The 23,734-nt window shown below is 41.7% G+C and overlaps 1 protein-coding gene across 1 annotated transcript in view; it reads left to right on the top strand.

Moving 5' to 3' along the window:
- DMD (dystrophin) overlaps positions 1-23,734 on the top strand; it is a 2,107,962-nt gene that overhangs the window by 1,860,979 nt on the left and 223,249 nt on the right. Inside the window, exon 61 of the mRNA XM_029240038.1 lies at positions 5,810-5,888. Coding sequence (XP_029095871.1) covers positions 5,810-5,888 — 79 coding nt within the window. The remainder of the gene's footprint in view (positions 1-5,809; positions 5,889-23,734) is intronic.

The raw sequence follows: 23,734 nt of genomic DNA, 5'->3' as shown, positions 1-23,734 counted from the left end.
ATACCTTAATCACACTTAGTGTAGTGCCTAAAGTAACAGGCTCAAAAAGCCTTTCTATTCACTCATTTATTGAGTATTTACTGAGCATCTCCTTTGTATTAGGCGCTATACCAAACTGTGAACAAGGCAGACAGGGTCCCAATCTACATGGACAAGGAACTTACATTCTAGTAAATATCTTCTGAATGAATAGAGAGACATTTCTTAGTGAAGTGGAGGAAGGGAGGTCTCTGCAAAGAGTACACTGCCTACAGAAAGGAGAAAGCAAAGAAGAATAATATATAGTCTTCATAGCTCTCAAATATGATTATTTAAAAATTAGAATAAAACAGATATGGAGGAGTTTTGGGCTCTGGGTTTGTCATACAAATTACTGCTTTTTAAAATTTTTCTAAATCTAATGTAGGCACAATGAATCTAAATGGTTTTCTTCTTTTCTTTTTATTTTTTTAACTTTGAGCATTGAAAAAGAAGGAAAGAAAGAAGGGAGGGAGGGAGGGAGGGAGGAAAGGCCTTTCCAAAAACTTGTTTTGGGACTCTTGAAAAAGAAATTCTCCATTCAAAATGTAATGGTTATGGTGAAGATCCTTGAATAAACTACACATTAATTCATTCAACTAATATGAATCGAGCACCTGCCATAGGCCAGGTACTGTGCTTGTCCACTAGGATATAGTAGGGAAAGAGAGAAGGGTCCCTGTCCTCAGAGAGCATATTTGATTTTTGTTTTTGTTTTTGTTTTTGTTTTTTTTGTGTGGTACGCGGGCCTCTCCCTGTTGTGGCCTCTCCCGTTGCGGAGCACAGGCTCCGGACGCGCAGGCTCAGCGGCCACGGCTCACGGGCCCAGCCGCTCCGCGGCATGTGGGATCTTCCCGGACCGGGGCACGAACCCGTGTCCCCTGCATCGGCAGGCGGACTCTCAACCACTGCGCCACCAGGGAAGCCCTGTTTTTTTTTGTTGTTGTTGTTAAAAAAAAAAAAAGAGAGAGACTTTTTTCCCCCCTGACACGCTTTTTCTGAAGAAATGCTGCAAACTAGATCTTGAGTACCCATGGAGCAGATGGCAGGTTTTTGTCCATCTGGGGTAGTTCTAAAGAATAGACCCTTGTGTATCAATAGATAAGGTTTCTTCCAGTTCTAAACTTTCTTGATCTATGATCTAATAGTAGACACAAGATGTGTGCTTCCAAAAGGATGTTATAATTGTATTTCTTTTTATGAAAAGAAACAGAGGTATGGCCTATTAATTTGGGGGAAATTGGGTTCTTCCTGTCTCTTTAAATAATTGTTTAGACTCCTTTGGTTCTTCCTTCTCCACTCACTCTCTAATGCTCAGTCCTATCCTCTTCAGTCTCACTTCCCTTTCCTTCCTTTAATGACTGGGACAGATTGCTCTTCTCTAACTGGCCATACATGGCATCTCCAGTTAAATGTTTCACTGTTAGGTCAAATTCATCATGTTCCAAATGAAGTCATCCGCCCATTTGCCATTCCCCTCCTTTCTAATTATTAGTGTTTCCGTCAGCAGTATCCTCAATCTCCTGGTCTTCCACACTGGAAATCCTGAAGTTTTATTTGCTTCTACAAAAATTACACTCCAACACCAAAGGGATTAGTTTTTCCTTACTTTAAAATACCTCCCAGTCTATACCATCTTTTCCATTCCAGGCAACGCAGTCTTCATTCCAACACATATAACCCCAAGTCTAGTCAGTTGCAACAGCCTCTAACTGGTGTCAGCCTCCAGGTCCCTCTTGAACCTGTTACACTGACAGATTCATCTCCCTAAACTTCAACTTCCCTCTCAAATCATGAGTCCCCTCACGGAAGTCTTCAGTGGTTCCCTTTGCCTACGGGGTAAATCTTGAGCCTCAGTGTCTGCAACGTCTTGTTTTGCGTCATCTGCTTGCAGCGCACCTAGCTAACTGCATCTCACTGACCTCTCTGAGACCAGTGTTCTGCTACCCCAAGATCTTCCTTAGGTTGTTTCCATTCCTCACCTCCAACCCGTTATGCTTCCAGAGATCAAGACTGTAGCATTCATTTATTGCATATCTCTTTCCATATTAACATGTACTTAAAAAGGGAACAAACAATTAACCAACTAAAGAATGAACTGTGCCAGAATGCAAGGTAATGGGATAAAATTACTGGCTCCTGCTTCCTAGTTTGCATATAGTGTTTTATATTGGTTAAAAAAAAAATCCAGTTAGTAAGGTCTAATGCACGGAGGTTATTGTTTCAAAAGGTTATCAAATTTCATTTCCTTGCCTAATTGCTCACAAGAGTAAAGTGCTTTGTTCTCAAGTAGCTACAGTTTGTGAGGATCTTGTGTACCTTCAAGTTTTCCTTTCTTTTTGTTTTTTTTTTTTTTTTTTTTTTTTTGCGGTACGCGGGCCTCTCGCTGTTGTGGCCTCTCCCGTTGCAGAGCACAGGCTCCGGACGCGCAGGCTCAGCGGCCATGGCTCACGGGCCCAGCCGCTCCGCGGCATGTGGGATCTTCCCGGGCTGGGGCACGAACCCGTGTCCCGTGCATCGGCAGGCGGACTCCCAACCACTGCGCCACCAGGGAAGCCCCAAGTTTTCCTTTCTTCAAATTATTTCTTTCTTTATTCTGTGCATTCAATCCGTGCCATACCTTTCTCCAAAGATAATTTGTGAAAAGAAATATTTTCTGCTTAATTCTTTAGTTAAGACTCTTTCCTGAATATTTCATTTCATTACATGATGCATCTTTAATTTTTGTCTCACTATCATACATTTTCTTAAGTTCGAGTTATAGGGATGGAGATTCACTTTTCTCTAATTTTAAATTCTTGACAATTGGGTATACACTGGAAACAACCAGCATGGCCCTCCCTGTAGAAGAAGGAAGCAACCTTCAGATCAGGGGCTTATAATGGTCTGTGATCCTGTACCCACGTGGTCCCTATGAAGCCACTAACGCTATCTCCAGAGGAAATGGCCTGGGGCACGTTCATGCTCCTTTGCCATCCACGTGTTCCCTTGGGGATTTCCCTCTCATATGCGCAACGATTTCTCCTCAGTGTCCATTCCCATATGGCCTCCCCATCCCCAAACTTTCACATTCCTCTCTTCTTTATTTGTTTATTAAATGACCCATTCTGCATTTAGAAATAATTACGTGTTCCATTCATTTGCATGTGTTCTTCTGCAGCCCTTCTCTATAGTCTTAGGGTATCACATTCTTTAAGACCAGGAACTGGCCTTGCCTTGGATCATAAAATATTACTGATGACTAAGAGTTTCATAGATCTGTACACTACGTTAGGTCTGCTTTCAATCAATTAATTTAAAAATAAATGAAAAGGCCAACTGCGTGTTAACTATTTACACAGCACTCTGTGTTTTCAACTTTACTCTCTGGAGTAGCAGTTAAGAGCAGGAGCCAGACCGAATGAGCTTGAATCCTGAATCTGCCAGTTTACTAGCTGCTTAAGCTTAGGCAAATTTTGTTTGGTTTTTTTATCCTCTCATCCTTCAGTTTCTACATCAGTGAAGTGGAGAGAGAGTATTATTTCCTACTGCAGAGTTATTGTGAAGATTAAATGTTACTTCATATTGTCATGCACAGGGTGCTTAATAAATATTAGCCATTTTTGTATGTTATGTGGTGCCTTGCACACTGTAACCTCTTCCTCTCCCTTTACTAACCATAATAGCAACAATAACAGTAGCTGCCAGCATTTATTGAGCAATTAGCATGTGATAGAAACTAGGCTAAACACATGTATCATCTTATTTCATTCCCACAATAACACCATGAGGTAGGAAGTATTGTTGTCCCATTTTAATGATAAGGTAAGTTAAGTTTAGAATAATTTACCCAGGGACATACAACATGCAGTGGATGTCAGTGAGCATTCTCATTCATTCTCCCTATCTATCTCTCTCTCTCCCCCTCTCTCTCCTTCCTCTTTCTCATGCGCGCACACACACACACACACACATAAACGCACACATTTATCCACTGGTTTGATCAACTAGTCATTACACAGATATTTCTTATACCACTTACTACACGCGGGGTTCAGTGCATCCTGTGGGAGGGAGGAGAGGAGAGGACAAATAAGCAAGGAATGGTTCCTGCCATCAAGAAGTTGCCAGTCCATTGCAGGAGATATCCATATCCATATGACGAAAACAATGGCTATGATAGAAGTGTTCCAAGTATAAACCGTGTGCTGTGAGAATGCTGAGGAGGCAAACATATAACAGCCTTAAATGGGGAAAAGGGGGATAAGAACATGCCAGAGGGAAGGAGAACACGAACAAGTCTCAGGAGTGTTAACACTGGACGGAATGTCGCAGGACAGGCCGGTAGAGTTTGACTGAGCGTGCAGGGTCGTAAGGCTGGGAAAGTAGGTTTCAAATGTCCCTCATGTTTTTCTGTGCGTCGCAGTGAAGCAAACCCTCCATTTTTTTTGAAACTCTTGTGTGGTTTTCCAAATATTTGGTCCAAGCAAAGATGGACAAGGCTAGGGAGAACGTGTGAAAAAAAAGATTGTTCTGGATCTAGGCTAGGTAATTGATTGATACGGGAAGGTCAGAGTTGGCGTTAGACCAGACTACCTGAGCCACTTTTTCAATGAGTTTAAGATGTATCTTACTTCTTGGGAGTTAGCCACACCACAGAGTGAACCTGCTTGAGCTCTGATGGGTCTGGGCAAGCTCTGACTAACGTCTAGTTTAGCATAGCCTGCTCAGAACCAAATCAAGATCCAAAGTTATAAAGCTAGGGTGCCTGGGGCCACCATTAATATAGAGTTGGCAGTATGCCAGATGACAAAATATACCATTTCACCCATAAAATTCTTCCCTTTCTCCCCCACTCAAAATGGAATTCACTGAGCTGAAAGGACACTGTGTCAATATATTATAGAAAAACATAATAGGAAAAAAAAGAATGGCAAACTTTATTCCATTGCCACCGAAACGTATACTTCCCACTAATTTCCAAGTCCAATAAAATCTGAAATCTGAAAATTTCTTTATTTTCACCATCCACCCTATAGTTACCCTAAATTAAAACCTTGCCTCTGTTTCTTTGATACTTAAGTATCAATCAACTTTTGGTTACTTATTAATTTATCAATGATTATCACTTGATATCCATTAATTATCAATCAATATGATTCTTAAAGACATGTCAAAAGCAACAGACTAAGACAAAATATATATCATTTCTGAGATCCTTTAGTCACCTAGTATAATGGCGAATGGCAACCTCCCTACCTAACGTTTTTGTGAAAGATCTGGAGTTTGCCTTTTTTTTTCTTTTTTTTTTGCTGTACGCGGGCCTATCACTGTGTGGCCTCTCCCGTTGCGAAGCCCAGGCTCCGGACGCGCAGGCTCAGCGGCCATGGCTCACGGGCCCAGCCCCTCCGCGGCATGTGGGATCTTCCCGGACCGGGGCACGAACCCGTGTCCCCTGCATCGGCAGGCAGACTCTCAACCACTGCGCCACCAGGGAAGCCCTAGAGTTTGCATTTTTGATGGTACTAATTGGAGCAGTAATTCATTTGTGGCTGCCAATGAGTAGGGTGTTCTTAGAAAATCCCATTTTAACATTGTCAAGAGAGCAAATCTTTTTTGTTTGGCCTTGGTTTGATAAAAATGGGTCTCGGAGGCCACATGTGGTAAGTGGATATTAAAACAAGGTTATAAATTGTTGTTTTAATGTTCCAGCCTTAGAAGCCCAGAAGATCTTACCAAAAAGGATACATTGTTTTAATTGCCCCTCATTATATATGATGAGAGAACATAATTTTTCTCCTCTTCCTCGCAGGTAGCTGTTGAGGACCGCGTCAGGCAGCTGCACGAAGCCCACAGGGACTTTGGCCCAGCATCCCAGCACTTCCTTTCCAGTAAGTCATTGTCAGTTTTCATTGCTTAACCTCTTCACTGCATCTTGGTGGCTAAGAATTAAGAGTTGAATTACAGTTGTCTCTGCCAAGTGCACTGGAGGCACACATCATCCTGAAATACAACTTAGTGGGTAAATTCAGAAGGTTAAGAAGAGGAGGACCAGTTAGGTCATTTTGTCCAGCCTTCAGCTAATGCATAATTATTTCCCACAATGTATTCTCAAGTGCTAACTTTAGCAATATTTTTGAGTCTTTAGTTCTGCTTATAGCAGTTCACTTCGTCAAGCTGATAATTATATATCATATAATTATTATATGATAATTCAATATATATTACTATGAATCTATAATTCTTTATCTCTATATAATTCATTAAATACTCCCTGCCTGCAAGTTGGAACTTCAGCCCATTCTGTTTCCTTTCCCTAACTATTCTTATCCCTCTTTTATCCTTGACCTCTCTTCATTCTTTTTATTTTCCAGTTTTACGATTTTATTAATTATATTTTTATAATGATATTATTTATATATTATTAATAAATATTATATCTTTTATAATTAACTATATTTTTATAATTAATACCAAGAGGAATAGCCTTGGTTAACTGAAAGTGTAATATTGGAACATCCTGTAAATATAACAATGCATATTAAATTGTCAAGTTACTGTTTTCCTCTGAGTAGTGTTGTTAATTTATACTCTTTCATTGATTATAAAAGTATATATATATACATATATATATATATATATATATATATATATATATATAGGTATTTAAAGACTCATACGCCTGCCACATGGGGTTAATATCTGTTAACATTTTGACGTATTTCCTTCTGGTCGTGCATGCGTATGTATGAGAGTTTAACCATCATTTTTTAGAAATTTTTATTTTATATTGGAGTATAGTTGATTAACAGTGTGTTAGTTTCAAAAAAACAATGTGTTGGTTTCAGGTGTATAGCAGAGTGATTCAGTTTTACATATACCTGTGTCTGTTTTTCAAGTTCTTTTCCCATTTAGGTTATTACAGAATACTGAGCAAAGTTCCCTGTGCTATACAGTAGGTCCTTGTTGGCTATCTATTTTAAATATAGCAGTGTGTATATATCGATCCCAACCTCCCAATCTGTCCCTCTCCACCACCCATCCCCCCAGTAACCATAAATTAGTTCTCTAATTCTGTGAGTCTGTTTCTGCTTTGTAAATAAGTTCATTTGTATCACTTATTTCAGATTCCACATATAAGTGATATGATATGGTATTTGTCTTTCTCTGTCTGACTTACTTCACTTAGTATGATAATCTCCAGGTCCATCCATGTTGCTGCAAATGGCATTATTTCATTCTTTTTAATGGCTGAGTAATATTCCATTGTGTATCTGTACCGCAACTTCTTTATCCATTCATCTGTCAGTGGACATTTAGGTTGCTTCCATGTCTTGGTTATTGTAAACAGCGCTGCAGTGAACATTCGGGTGCATGTATCCTTTTGAACCATGGTTTTCTCTGGATACATGAACAGGAGTTGGATTGCTGGATCATATGGTAACTCTGTTTTCAGTTTTTTAAGGAACCCCCATACTGTTCTCCATAGTGACTGTACCAATTGACATTCCCACCAACAGTGTAGGAGGGTTTCCTTTTCTCCACAGCCTCTCCAGCATTTACTGTTTGTAGACTTCTTGATGATGGCCATTCTGACTGGTGTGAGATGATATGTCATTGTAGTTTTGATTTGCATCTCTCTAATAATTAGCAATGCTGAGCATCTTTTCATGTGCCTCTTGGCCATCTGTATATCTTATTTGGGGAAATGTCTATTTAGGTCTTCTGCCCATTTTTTGATTGGGGTGTTTGTTTTTTGATATTGAGCTGCATGAGCTGTTTGTAAATTTTGGACGTGAATCCCTTGTCGGCCACATCGTTTGCAAATATTTTCTCCCATTCTGTGGGTTATCTTTTCGTTTTCTTTATGGTCTCCTTTGCTGTGCAAAAGCTTTTGAGTTTAATTAGATCCCATTTGTTTATTTTTGTTTTTATTTCCATTACTCTAGGAAATGGATTGAAAAAGATATTGCTGCGACTTATGTCAGAGGGTGTTCTGCCTATGTTTTCCTCTAAGGGTTTTATGGTATCCAGTCTTAGATTTAGGTCTTTAATCCATTTTGAGTTTATTTTTGTGTATGGTGGAGTTTAAGCGTCATTTTAAGGCAATTACTTTGTGCCTTGCAGTGTTACAAATATGACCCAGCTTAATCCTTATAGCAACCTATAAGGTAGATACCATTATTATACCCATTTTTAAGGTGACGAAATTGAGGCACACAGTCACACAGCAAGTGGATGACAGAACCAGGATTCAAACCCAAGAAGTCGGCTCCAGAGTCTGTTTTTAACCACCACACTAGACTGTCCTTTACTTTATTGATATATTTTATAGGGAAGAGGCAATTCTGTATGATCTGCCTTCATTCTCTTGCCTTCCTTTTATTGCCATTTTCTAGTCCTTTCCTTCCTTCTCCATTTTCCATAGGTTAATAAAAAGATCCATGCTCATGAACATTTTAAAGCTTTTCACTTGATGCTTTCATGTGTGTCTCTAGTGGGCCATGTCTTTTAGAACAAAAATTCCTAGAAAGTAGTGGTCCTGTCTTTTTGTTATACACTGATAGTGTATTTAGTAAGAGGTTGTCTTATTTTTTTGACTGGGTCTAACCCTTTTATCAACATGCAGTCATTATTTAGACAGTGTCACACATGCTTAGGAGGTGTCATGAAAAAAAGGGCAAGTTAAAGCAGGATACGTAATTGATCGGGATTGTGGCTTTTGCGAATGACTGTAGAACAACTATAAATCCTGCACATTTTGTCTTCTGTATTTTTCCCAATTTCTGGTCTGCTTAGATCGCCTTGGTGGCAGAGCCATTCTATTTGATTTAATTGAGATTAACTGTGATAACATACTTGTAAGTGACTCATAAGCCATAAATAAAAATAGTACTGTTATGAATATTAAGTATTCCTCAGACACCATATGTATTCATTCACTTTTTATTCTCTCTGCCTGCCCCACCCACATTCCTGTGTCTTCCCCGTTAAAACCTATTCTCAGAAAAGGATACGTGATACTCATTTAAGCCAGGTGACAGGTAAAGTTTAATGTGTACTTCTCCGGGGTTATTTGCATTTTAATAGGGTGAAAAGCCATAAGGCTGAGGAATGGCTCTCAAGTGGTAGAACGTCAGCCATAATCTCTGAGCTGTAAGGGGAGAACTTTGAGGGGCCGGGAGGAGCATCCCCACACCTTTCAAACCATATCGCAGTGGTGCCCACGTCCAGAAAGGTCAGGCCTGTGGGCACAGGCGCTGATTTACCTGCTTATATGGAGCCAGCCCCAGAAGTCACCAATTTCTTAAGTATTCACGTGGAATATCAATATATGCTTAGAAGCTTTGCTTACGGATATCAAAAAATACCAATTTGGTTTAAGGGATATATGAGAAATAGGACAGTGAGACTAAAGACTAAATAAAGATTATTTCTTTGTGTTGTCCTTTTTTGAATTACAGAGGTAATATGCGGCACTCAAGGAAATGTTGGAAAGCAGAGAATACAAACAGGAAAAAAAACTTTTTTGTAATCCCACCACTTAGAGATAACCACTATGAAAAATGTGGTTTTACACACACACTGAATGAACGTATACACTATACATTCTGTATAAACAGAATGGTTTATACACATTCTGTCTTTCTCTCAGGGGGGGTGTGTGTGAATTCAGATTCTCTCTTTTTTTTTTTTTTTTAACCAAACAGGGATGAAAACATTTTACAGTTTTATGACCTGCTTTTTTCCCCTTAGAACTATCATAAAAATATTTTCGTGTGTTTAAATATTCCTCTGCAGAGTAATGTTTTTAAATGGCAGGGTAGTATCCCCTTCTCTGGCTGTACCACATTTACCAAGACAATTCTAAATCACTCAATATTAAGGTTATTTCAAAATTTTCACTATTTTATCTAACATTATGTATCTATCATATCTAATATTCTTTGTACACCTTTATAAACATCTCAGGTTCTTTCTACAAGATAAATGCCTAGAAAATGGAACTGCTGTGTTAAAGGATGTTTACATTTGTAAGGCTTTTGATACGTATTGCCAAACTGACCTCTAGAAAGTTGCACCGGAAATTGGGTGTGCCATCAAAATTGTATTTGAGGCAGGGCCTCTCTGAAGTCACTTATTTGCTGTTATTTTTATGTTCTATAAAAGAAAAAGAGCTTCCCCCCCAAAAAAAATATGTTTGAAAAAATACCACTAAGGTCATATTAAATGAGTTTGAATTGATAGATGTGTAGTGATTTGCTTCCGGGTTACCAGGAATAAAAATAGAGTGATTTCTGAGGCTTAGAAGTTACAAAGAAAAGAAAAAATAAGGATGAGCCGCAAACTGCACCCCGTCAAACACGCTCACTGTCTCTTTCTCTCTCTCTTTCTCTCTGTGTCTCTCTCTCTCTCTCTCTCTCTCTCTCTCTCTCTCTCTCTCTCTCTCTCTCTCTCTCACAAACACACGCTCCCCTTTGAAAATTACATTACCCAGGTGTCTTTGTTTTCTTATCGATAGGGAGAGGTGGCCTTTTACTAAAGTATTCACTGTTTCTTCTTGGTGGCCCGATCTCTACTTGTTAAAGAAGCTGTTTCTTTTATCTTAGATCTGAGAGAAAAATGAGAAGAGAAAATATAGGTAAAATACGACCGTTATCTGTTGATAGACACTACTTGCCTTTAATTCTAGCTTTAATATTCTACTACTTCTGATTGACTTCTGCAACGTAAACCAAGAAAAAGGAGAAATTCTAATAGTGTGATTTTAAAATATATTTATCCTTAAAATTTTATATATTTTAAAGATATATTCGTATGTCAGTGATCAAAAATGTACTACAGTATTCACTAGCTTAGTAGTCTGGGAATTGTCCGTCTTTTGTTATTTTCAAGAATTTAGGAACTTTTTTAAAAAAGAATGCAACACTTTTTTTCTGGCTGTTTTCTCAATTCTCTGGGCTTCTGTTCTAAATTTTACTTTTCTCACCAAGAAGGGTAACTATGTATTTGAGTAAAGGTAGAGATCTTTCTGTAACAGTAGAAAGAACTTATATTTGTCTTAATATTTCACAAGTTCTAGAATTCCCTAAAGGGCCATTTCCCAAGCCAAGTTTTCTCAGAACATTAATGTACTGTATGATGTTAATAGCTCTCCCTTGAAAAAATAGTTCTGGGGTCCATAAGATTGGAAAATCACTAGGTTATAAAGGTAAGCAAATTTCTTTCCTGTTGGAATTCTTGTAGCTTTTAATATACATTGAAAGTCTAAGAGGAGCACAGTGTCAGTGACTCTTATGTCCTACTTATGTGACTACGGAAACCTTTTTCAGGCATACCAATTAATTTCTCACTAAACACGCTGTGGAACATACTATGGGAATCTTTGCCCTAAAGTGATATTTGCCAGATAGTTTAATAATGAGAACTTTCTGCTGAAGGTAGTAAAAACATGATCCAATTGAAAAGAAAATGAGTATTTATAAGGCAAAAAGGTCAACTCTTTCCTTCCTGGGGTTTCCAGCTCTGAGGCCCACCGCAGGAGTCCCCCTGTGCCGTGGAATTTCCTAACTGGAGAGAAGCTTAGAGAGTATCTATATGAACTATTTTCAAAGTACTCATTAGTGAATTCTGAAATCAGTGTAATGACTTGCAACCAGCAATTTTTTAATGGAATGAAATGGAACCGATTAGAAAATAGAAAATTAGAGTACATTACACAAGCAAGGTTAAGTATCATTTTGACACTTTGGTTTCAGTTAGGTGTGTGTGTCTGTCTCTGTATACTACGTTACAATGTAAAATGTATTCCTTCTGTGGATTGCAATAAAAAAATTTTGAGGGGTACTGAAGAACTCTAGCCCTGCCCTTACTTCACAGATGATAAAATAGAGGCAGAGAGACCAAATGACATAATCAAGGTCATACAGATGGTTATAATAAATCTGGGACTAGAACCCAGTTTCTGGACTTCCGTGCCACACCTCGCATTGCCTTACCCATTAAGAACTAACAGGCAGGCCAGTGACTGTCTAGTCTATCCGATATTGCCACAGATTTTTCTCTCTTCTATTTCTCTTGGTCTGGCCATAGTAAGTTGATTTATAGAGCCTGAATTTTTCTCTCGATGCCCCTGGGCCAAATTTCATCCCACCAATGACATGGGGTATTGGTTAAAAGTACAGACTCTGAAACTGGATTAATTGGGGTCAAATATTGGCTCAGATACTTAATCTCTTTATCTCTCATCTGTAAAATGGGGATAGTAATAACATATTTCATCAAATTTGACATACCCCACCCATGTTTTAGCAGAAATCAAAATATACCTTATGTCCAATGGGGTTTTCAATTCAATGAAATATGGTAATACTGTCTCATAGTTTTATAGTGAAGATCAAACTTCCACTGTATTTATAGTTCATATTATATGTAAAACACTTAAAACAGTGCCTAGCACATAATAAGTGCCGTACAAGTGTTTGCTATTAGTATTAGTATCTTTACTATCAACTTGGTAGTGTAACTTAGTATCCGCCTATTAGAGTCAAACTAGACATAAAAGTAGCATTCATTCTCTTGCGTTTAATTCTCAGTGTAAGTAGTTCCTCTCCTTTCCGAAGACGTTTTTCACGGTTCTAATCTGAAAGTGCAGTGTTTTGCATATTATAAAAGCTCAACAGTTACTTGTGTAACTAATGAATAGGTGAATAATCAATGAGTAGGGGCTTCCCTGGTGGCGCAGTGGTTAAGAATCCACCTGCCAATGCAGGGGACATGGGTTTGAGCCCTGGTCGAGGAAGATCCCACATGCCGCGGAGCAACTAAGCCTGTGTGCCACAACTACTGAGCCTGCGCTCTAGAGCCCACGAGGCACAACTACTGAAGCCTGCACGCCACAACTACTGAGGCCCATGTGCCTAGAGCCCGTGCTCCGCAACAAGAGAAGCCACCGCAATGAGAAGCCCGCACACCACAATGAAGAGTAGCCCCCGCTTGCCACAACTAGAGAAAGCCCGCGCACAGCAACGAAGACCCAACACAGCCAATCAATCGATCAATCAAATCTATTTAAAAAAGTAATCTGGGATTCCCTGGTGGCGCAGTGGTTGACAGTCCGCCTGCCGATGCAGGGGACACGGGTTCGTGCCCCGGTCCTGGAAGATGCCACATGCGGCGGAGCGGCTGGGCCCGTGAGCCATGGCCGCTGAGCCTGCGCGTCCGGAGCCTGTGCTCCGCAGCGGGAGAGGCCACAGCAGTGAGAGGCCCGCGTACCGCAAAAAAAAAAAAGAAGTAATCAATGAGTAGATCCTAATCTCTATAAGGACAGGATGATGTTAGTCTAGTTGACATTTATATCCTCCAGTACCTAACCGAGTATCTGTACTTGGTAAATGTTCAATAAAAGCGTTCACAGAATGAATTATGTCTTATCCCCAAAAGAAGAGGTAAATTTCCTCCTCCCATTGTTAAAACACAGTAGCATGAAATTTAGCATAGTGACTACCACATAGTAGACACTCAATAAATAATTCGACCTCTTATGTTGCCTCTCAGCAATGACTGATAGCATCCATAACTTTACATAGTCCTTTTTCTAAATGTCTACCGTGCCATGTAATATATTAAGGGAAAAAGCTGTCTTCAGCGTTACAGTATGATCACAACTCTATTAGAAAATACAATATAAACAGCAGAAAGGTACACGTAAAGCAGAGACTGAAAATCAAATACATCAAAATGGAAACAGCTGTTATGTTTTACTTCTTACTTTTGAAGAGTTTTTACTAATAAGCATGTATTTCTTTTATGATGGAAAAAAACAGTAAAGGCAAAAATTTTTGTTCTCTAGCTCTTAACCCAGTGACCTCTTGCAGTATTAAACTCTGTTGAAGGCTGTGGAGGTCCGGAAGACGAATTTCCTTTTTACTCTTTATTCTGAATTTAAGAGCTATGGGTTTCACTGAGTGATCTTCTATTTCTCAGATTATGAGACACTGTAAAAAGAAAGAACTGATCACTTACTTCTTGCAGGCTTTATAATCTTAACTGCCTTAATCAAATCCCTGGTTGACTCTTTTCCTCTTGTTAAAGTAACCCAAGTGCTTACGGTTTCTCCTTGCTACTACATAAGGCTGAAAAGTTTGTTTCCATCTTGAGAGTTGCCAAACCTTCACCGCCACGTCCCTCCACTCACACCCTTAAAAAAAGGTAGGGGGAAAAACTTTAAGCACACCTAATAATTGCTGACATTTCACTTAACAGTGCTGGGATCTGTGCTACCATTGTCCTCAGGGGATGGATGAATTTGAAATACGAGTAGGCCCATAATTTAAAGCTCAGATCAGCTTAGAGAAGCCATCATGATAAAAGTCAGGAAGAAGCTTGCAGGTACAATGTGAGATGATTTTCAGCCTAAAGCCATCAGGTAAAATCTCAGGGCTAAACAACTTGAGCCAATTTCTTCAACAGTCACGTGCTGTCCTGAGCGTTGGGAATTTGGAACAAATGCCGTCTAACCTATCTGTGATGCTGGTAACGCCTCCATAAATTCAAAGTTAGCCTTTCAGATACCTGCAAAAAGAAGTCAATGGTGATAATCATTACACTCTCTTCTCAAAACCTATTTCTGCGGCCCTTTCGCCTTGAGCTCAAATTTATATTCTCCAGTTTAGAGCTTAGAATTATTTGCTATAGAGTATCCTTAGTAACAAAATTTTGCATCATTGGCCCTGCATACCCATTTCTTTGAACACAGAAGGAAGCTTAGGAAAGTTCTCAGTTTCTGCTGTGGGAATTTGTGCGCTTGAACTGGCTTCTACTAGCTCGAGAGAGCCGAGTGTTATATATACAGGAATTGAGAGCCGGTTGTTAAACTGACCTTTGGTAGCTTGAAATCAGCCATAGTGGGAATATTTCCGCCCACCTCCCAAACTGGCAAATGCTGCAAATCAAGACTTTTCTTTTTCATTTTGGCATAGCTGGTTTACCAGCACACCAGCAAATTTATTTATGTTATTCAGATCACCCAAGTCCCTGGAGGCAAAGCTCAGGACCCAGAGATCTATCTGCCTGAGGTAGGATGCCCATTTGTCCTGGTTTGTCCGGGATGTCCTTGCTTTTAGCACTTAAACTCCCATGCCCCAGGAAACCCCCTCCGTCCAGGGCTCACGAGGATGGTTGATCGCCCTCGCCTTTGGTAACATTCCACAGAAATAGAGCCCTACACAAGGTTTCTTGTACAAGTAAGCTGTTGAGAGAGCATCTCTCAGGTGAAGGGGAGGGAGGGTAGCAGGATAAGGTAGGGGGAAGAGTGGTCAGGGAGTCAGGCTAAGCAAGGAGGCGGAGGCTCTCTTCAGCCTGATCCCACCAGGAACTCTGGAGCACGAATTGCCCCCCGCAGTTGGCCCCATTTTGAGGCAAGGGAGCTGGGCTTTCTGCTCCCCCGTGTCAGTCAGCCATCGGCCGTGGATTTCTGGGGCGTAGTGGACAGCGAGGCGGTTTCCATTTCCCTGAGGGAGGTACCCTGGAGCTGGGGGCAGTGGGCCCATAGCAGCCAATGCTCACAGCAGCTGGGGGTGGGTATGCCAGCTGGGGCGAAGGGATCTGAGCAGGACACCGAGAGCATGGACCTCTCCTATAGGCTTCATGAAGCTACTGTGATACCCTGTGCATCATCTGGCCCTCGAGCTAAGTGGTCACCAACCACCTCTCCTTCATCACACGCCTGCATGGAAATTAGCCTCGTGGCATGGCAGAGATGAGGCAAGCACCTGTTTCTTTCCCATTTCATCTTCCTCATCATGACAGATTCCTCTGGGCCTCATGAGGACCTAGGGCAGGGAGACCAGCATCACAGCACTGGATCAGTTTCCTGACACGTGGGCACTGTTTTACGGGAATGCTGGCTCTGAAAGGTATATTTTTACACTCCCCAGAAAATGAAGGCATTTGTGCGTTTGGCCTAGGGTAGCATTTTGTCATCTGTCCCAAAATACAAAGCTTTGCACAACAGAAATGGTGGAATCACATCCCTGTGGGCAAAAATCATTACTCTTGTTTTTTTCTCTTTGGATGTTTTCCATTTTCAGAACACAGCCAGTTTGGGATTAGAAAATACATTTTGGTGAGAACTTTGAGGTGAGGACAAAAGGCATTTTGGTTTTTTTTTTTTTTGTAGACTTACATAAACTATTCCTGGTTTACAAAACCACCCTTTTGAATTTTTAAATATACTTTCAGATATCAGCAGTAACAATCGTCTTGATTTCAGTCTACTGCAGATGTGCTTTGGAATGCGCTGTGTCTCCTTAAGGCTGGAAGGAACAAGGATGGGCTTAGGTGATGAGGGGCATTTTAAGGATACATGGAAACATAAGGAAGGGTGGGGAACAACGTTCGCCCTGAAGCATGTGTTTGCTTCTCTCTGTATTTGCCTTTGCTGCTGTAGACGTCAGGCTCTCAGTACGGAGCTGCTCTCTTCCCTCCACCTTCTCCTTACTCATAGTTTCCACTGCCTTGTCACTTGTTTTCTTCTTTAGCTCCCTGACTTTTTTCGAACTTCCCCACCTCTCTACCACCTAAATTTCTCTCTGTGTGTTACAATCAGGCTCTCTAAGAAAGAGCATCTGATTGGTTCACTTATTTACTATCTATTTAGGGTGAAGACCATCTCATAAGCCAAGGCCAGGCTGTAACCAGGCTTTTTTGACCTGGGCGCCAGTGGCGTCTTAAGCCAGGCAATTCTCGATCGTGGGGGCTGTCCTGTGCATTTTAGGATGTTCAGCACCATCCCTGGCCTCTCCCCACTGCATGCCAGTAGTACCGCTCTCCCTCAGTTGTGATAACCAAAAATGTCTCCAGATATTGTCAAATGTCTCCTCGAGGGCAGAATTGCCCCTGGTTGAGGACCACTCCTGTATACCAAACCCCTGGACAGTTTGGGGACACTGCAGTAGGGTCACATGGAACACTAAGTAGAATGCCCTCTGTCTGGGAATCATTTGAGACTACTTTTCTGCACTTCTAGGTCCCCTTCAATGAAGAGACAACCTTCAGCTGTCTGTCCCTTCGGGAATGGCCTCAGCTACCTTGCCTAAGATCACACCCCTTCCACGGGCAGCTCCCTGAGGGGTTGAGTGAGACTGTCACTGGGCCCACATCCCTGCTTGACTTCTCCCTGTTGCCATTCCTGCTTCCTTCTTCTCCCTTCCATAGGTGTTGATCGCAAAGGCACAACGTGCTAAATACCCTGCTCTCTGAACTTTGTCTTGGCGTCTGCTTCCTGGGGAACCCAATCTGTGACAGAGCAATGTAACTGACAGACATTTAGAAGCACCTGAGAAAAAAAGCATTATAATAGACTCATTCTAGTCACTGGGTAACTTGATTTACTCTTGCTTTCATAACGATGTTGATGATTTTGTCCAGTGTATGTAGTGATGATCATTGTTTAAGGTGTCTGACCTCATGAGCTCCGTTAACGGGTAAGGACTTTCGGGACAGCATAAAATTACATCAGCCCCTTGCCCCACACCTAAAGCTCAGCAGGATACATACCAATGACAGGCAAGGGTTAGAATGAAGGAGACTCAGTAAAATAGATCATAAAAGGAAATGGGTTGGGCTGTGAGCGCCACAAGGGTAAAGGACATGCAATGCTCTTTTTTTTTTTTTAATTTCATGCATCTGACACCTTGCAGATAGATGCAGGATGTGCCTTGATTGAATGAATAGCTGTGCGCTCTAAAGATTATTCCCACTCTGATATGATAGGAAAGGACTTTAGTCTAATGTCCTAAAAAAGTTAGGAGCTTCACTTTATTTTCAGCCAGCTAAGAATTGATTCATTTTGTCACTCAACAAATGTCTATTCAATGACCAATATAGGTCAAACTCTTTTTAGGTACTGGGGAAACAGTAGTAAATAGAAGAAAATCTCTCTCTCATGGAGCTTGAATTTTAATAGGAGAAGGCAATCAGGTCATGGTCAGTTTGATAAAGAAGAATAAAGAAGTCTAGGGCTTCCCTGGTGGCGCAGTGATTGAGAGTCCGCCTGCCGATGCAGGGGACACGGGTTCGTGCCCCGGTCCGGGAAGATCCCACATGCCGCGGAGCGGCTGGGCCCGTGAGCCATGGCCGCTGAGCCTGCGCGTCCGGAGCCTGTGCTCCGCAACGGGAGAGGCCACAGCAGTGAGAGGCCCGCGTACCACAAAAAAAAAAAAAAAAAAAAAGAATAAAGAAGTCTAAAGGGGCTAGAGGTGATAGGGGAAAAGAACTCTTTAAATGGGGTGGTCAGGGCGGTGACATTTCATAGAGAAATGAGGAAGCACACCAGGCAGATATGGGGGGGGGCAAAGCGTTCCAGGTAGAGGAAACAGTAAATGCAAAGGCCCTGAGATGGGAGCATCCTTAGGGGGGTTGAGGAAAAATAAAGAGGCTAGTATGACTGAAGCCGAGGCAGCAAGATGCTGAATAATAGGAGGTCATTGAGCACCCAGTAGCCAGACCAGGTAGAGTCTCGTCGACTACAGTTAAAAGCAGGCGGAATCTATTCGTAGTATGAAGGGAAGACTTGGGAGGTTTCTAAGCTAAGAAGTGACATGATCTGACTTACTGTGCCTGTAGCATCCATTCATTCATTCACGTATTTCTTAACAAACACTAGGCACTTGGAATAGGAAGATGAGAAAGACAGAATCCTGGCTTTGGGACGCTCAAATTCTAAATCATTTGAGTTAGACCTGTAAAAAGAGATAGACCTATTAAAACAACCGTGACCCTCTCTAGTTGTGGTAAATAGTGGGTGTTACAGGAGTGGAGTGGAAGGAGGAATTCTGCAGTGAGGAAAATGAGATGTTCTGTATAGACTAGTCTTAATGCACATTGTCCCTGCAGCTACATGCAAATCAAAGGTGCAGACTGGGGCTTCCCTGGTGGCGCAGTGGTTGAGAGTCCGCCTGCCGATGCAGGGGACGCGGGTTCGTGCCCCGGTCCGGGAGGATCCCACATGCTGCCGAGTGGCTAGGCCCGTGAGCCACGGCCGCTGACCCTGCGCGTCCGGAGCCTGTGCTCCGCAACGGGAGAGGCCACAACAGGGAGAGGCCCGCGTACCGCAAAAAAAAAAAAAAGGTGCAGACTATTTCATCTGATAGGAATCTGGCAGAGGGTGTTTCTGATTACTTGGCCCTTGATTTCACTTAGCAAGAGTCACAGGATGTATTCAGTGATGAAAATCAGGTTCTCCCTTCTCCTTATCCATTCTGATATGATGAGTATCCCCCTTTCCAATTTCACCTGTAGCCTCCTTATAGCCCTTTTGTCCAGAAAAGGGATTTCTTATGTATGTATAATGAATATAAATATAGGTTTTAGAGAGTGCTAATGTTTTAATGAGCTAGAAATAGGCAGACGAGAGAATAATTGAAGGATTAGTCAACATGGGGGCAATTTGACTTGAAAGAGAAAATCTGAGCAGGAAATGTCTGGGAAAAAATGTAGAAGAGGAATGGAATGGAATGAGCTCATTTATGATGTGAGTTAAGGACAGTGGGATTTAGTCTCAAAAGGTAAAAGGTGAGAGTTCGTGTTGTAGAACTTGACCTAGGCCAGCTATCAAGAGAAAGACTAACTCAAAAGACTTGGCGCGGGCAGTCTGGAGCAGATGCATCCATTAGAGCTGTCAGGAGAAGAGGGAAAGTTTTGAAACCAAATCCTTGGTTATTCCTGGAGCCCAACACAGAAGCTCACTAGAACCCTTGCTATCTTAGGGCAAAATAAAGGGCAACACGGCTTATGTCTTAGAACAGGTCAGATAATTACCCTAACATGAACCACCTGCACCAAGTTGAATAGAACAGAAAAGAAGATAGTAAGTTTGGTAGTGTGAAATTTAATTTAAAAATCAGAACTGAAAATGAAATGTTTTATTTCTTTCTATAAATGCTTACCTACTCGTTTTGAGTTCCTAAGCAATGCTAATATAGAATGATAAAACACAGCTGACTTTTGTAGTTGACACCAACATCAGAATGCCCAAAGGAAGATTTGTCTTCTTTCAAGTTTTATTACTCTATGAGAACTGCCTAAAATTTTTTTGAAGAGTCAGAAAACGGCTGGGAAAGGAAGAAGAGGGATTATTTAGCGGAGTCGCTTCCTAGGCCCATGACTTGGTGGTTAACGGTCTGTTTAACTCTAGGACCATAGAGTCTCTCTCGTTTGCCTGGTTACCCTGGGATTCCTCACACTGGCAGCGAGCTGGTTAATAGAATACCTATCCTGAGAACTCACTACATTAATTATGATAATAATAATAGGGGTGGGAATAGGAATACTAAAACTATTGAGCTCTTAACACTGAGGAAAGCATCTCACATGGATTAACCTGTTTAATCCTCACAACAACCCTGTAAACTAAGGAATATTATTGTCTCCACTTCACGGAAGAGAAAATTGAGACGGGAGAAGCTTAATAACACATTCAAGTTCACGCTTGTAACCATTATGGATTATCAGCTTCAGAGAAGGGGTTCCAGGGACTAGTGAGTGGCATCCCACAAGCCTCAATTGCATATACTAAAGGGGATAATCCCCATTAACTCTGGATGATAGTAGAGGAGGTGGCTAGTAACAATTGGAGGAGACTTGGCTTGCGAATATTTTTCTATTCTATTCTTTTTTGTGTGTGTGGTACGCCGGCCTCTCACTGCCGTGGCCTCTCCCGTTGCAGAGCACAGGCTCCGGACGCGCAGGCTCAGCGGCCATGGCTCACGGGCCCAGCCGCTCCGCGGCATGTGGGATCTTCCCGGACCGGGGCACGAACCCGCGTCCCCTGCATCGGCAGGCAGACTCTCAACCACTGCGCCACCAGGGAAGCCCCCTATTTTTCTAATCTTTAATCTCTCTGATGTTCTTGCTTCTCTCCCGCACCCTCTCCCCCTCCCTCCTCCTCCCCTTCTTCCTCCCTTGCTCTCTCACCCTCTCGCCCTCTAGCCCTTGCCCTCCTATATGAGAATGGAAAGTTTCTATCGTCATACTTCCGGGTCTACAGGTCAACTATAGTTCAGGTGATCTAGATAGTTTGACTGGGGAGCTCTGCTTCCGGCTGCAGGTGGGCTAGGTTTGATCTACAGGTTGGCTGCTGGATCAGTTCAGATTGTCTCTAAATGTGGTGGGTTTTGAGGCCCAGGCTGAAGGATCAGAGGCCACCTGGGGCATGCGCTCATGGCAGCTCACCAGAGCATAAGAGCACAAGCTTCTGTTCATATCATGTCCGCTGAAGCCCCATTGGCCAAAGCAAATCATATGGCCAAGCCCAAGGACAAGGGGCTGGGAAGCACACTCTGCCAGCCCTGTGGCTCTGACTAAGGTATAGATATTTAATTCTTTTACAGTGGAGTAAAGAATTGAGGCCAAAATGTACTCTCTCCCACCCTCTTCTTGCTTCTATTGCTATCATATTCTTAGCTCTTTCTCACTCTTATCTTGCCTCCTAAGTGGATATACATCCCATCTATAGTCATCTGGTTTTTAATATCTGAGTGGCTCCCTACTGGCTCAGGTTTCAAATTTTACCTTCCTCGAGATTTCCCTGGTGCCTAATATAATACCATTCACACAGAGAGCATTCAGCAAATGGTGTCGTCTGCCTGCTGTCTTTTAAAAGCACATCTGGAGAGATACTAAACGCACCTGGCAATATTGCGCTGATTTGTTAGTAACCTAGCTAACCCAGATGGCCTAGAGACTGTAGCCACCTTCACCCAGAGGAAAGTTCTGTCGTAATACAGTCAGCCAATTCTGTTAGAAATTATTCAGAAATTCCATGAGTCAGTCATGGCTCGATTTATATAGACACCTATCCTCCTATATTGGGCCTTATGAGGCTTGATTCTTTTTCTTACTGTCTTTTTTATTTTTGCGGTACGCGGGCCTCTCACTGTTGTGGCCTCTCCCGTTGCGGAGCACAGGCTCCGGACGCGCAGGCTCAGCGGCCATGGCTCACGGGCCCAGCCGCTCCGCGGCATGTGGGATCTTCCCGGATCGGGGCACGAACCCGTGTCCCGTGCATTCGCGGGCAGACTCTCAACCACTGCGCCACCAGGGAAGCCCAGATTACTGTCTTAATAATCACAGTGAGGTTCCTGGAGTTTTGTATGAGTCAGTTTGAAGGAGCTTTGCTCTCGAGTAATGTCACCAAATATTGGTTATTAGACTTTGTGGGACTGTGCAGCCAGCAGCGCTGGATATTAGACATAGTGATTATCTCCACAACTCAGTCACCTTGCCAAGTAGTTTAGCGTGAACTCTTGACTTCCCAGGTCAAATGTCAGCCTGATATTCTAAATGACAAATCCCATGGTGTGATATTCTGTCCACCATACGCGATGGTCTCAGAGCTGTGTTATCTGTCTGACAGCTCATATAATATTTACAGGTTGTTATTCGTGAGGAATTTTACTTAGCCATAAAGATTTTCACAGCTATGGCAGACATTAGAGGTCTCATTCATCACTCTTGTGACCTTCCCCTCTGGAATGTAGCCCATCTGTCTTGGCTGTTGAAATCTTTATGGAAAATCTGCCCATCTTTGAAAGTTTAGTAAGTGATCTTAAAGTTTTCATTGAATCTTTACTTTTGATATATGATATAGACATATAAAATACTATTCTTATTTTAATGTTTTGGAAAGTGTTAAATTTAACTTGGCGTTTCATTTAAATGACAGAAAGCTTACTCTTGCTACAGGAACTATATGGATCACATCAAAAGAGAATAGAAATCGTACAGAAAGCAATTGCAGTGGGGAAAAATGACATATATACATATACATGTGGCATTGATAACTACATGAAAACTGAAACACTGTATTATAATCTTGATTATGACCTTAGGACGTAAAAAAAAGGTAGAAATAAGTTTCACGTAATTTATTATTATAAAGAAGACCCTAAACAAATTGCATAAAGAAACGAATCAAATGGGCTGGTTTACAGGACAGGAGAGAGGCATGACTAACCCTCAGAAGCTCCCCCTCTGCATTTACGTTATCCTCACTTCATACACAGCTTCTCAAATGCTTGGTTAGAACCTAATCCTGCTACTTCCCCTCTGGCTACCTGCTCCATCAGCTTGTATGATCTGGTTTGGCCTTCACCACTCTTTTCTATTTTAATTTTTTAAACATCTTTATTGGAGTATAATTGCTTTACAGTGTTGTGTTAGTTTCTGCTGTATTACAAAGCGAATCAGCCATATGTATACATATGTCCCCATATCCCCTCCCTCCTGAGCCTCCCTCCCACCCTCCCTATCCCACCCCTCTAGGTGGGATAAGCACCAAGCACCGAGCTGATCTCCCTGTGCTATGCGGCTGCTTCCCACTAGCTATCTGTTTTACGTTTGGTAGTGTATATATGTCCATGCCACTCTCTCACTTTGTCCCAGCTTACCCTTCCCCCTCCCCATGTCCTCAAGTCCATTCTCTAGCAGGTCTGCGTCTTTATTCCTGTCTAGCCCCTAGGTTCGTCAGAAACTTTCTTTTTTTTTTTACATCCCGTATATATGTGTTAGCATTTGGGATTTGTTTTTCTCTTTCTGACTGACTTCACTCTGTATGACAGACTCTAGGTCCATCCACCTCACTACAGATAACTCAACTTCGTTTCTTTTTATGGTTGAGTAATATTCCATTGTATATATGTGCCACATCTTCTTTATCCATTCATCTGTCGATGGA

Source organism: Monodon monoceros, unplaced genomic scaffold, assembly GCF_005190385.1.
Source record: "Monodon monoceros isolate NGI ecotype Baffin Bay Population unplaced genomic scaffold, NGI_Narwhal_1 Super_Scaffold_22, whole genome shotgun sequence".
Lineage (NCBI taxonomy): Eukaryota > Metazoa > Chordata > Mammalia > Artiodactyla > Monodontidae > Monodon > Monodon monoceros.
The sequence above is the reverse complement of the archived record's forward strand: the minus strand, read 5'-3'. Positions and strand labels throughout refer to the sequence as shown.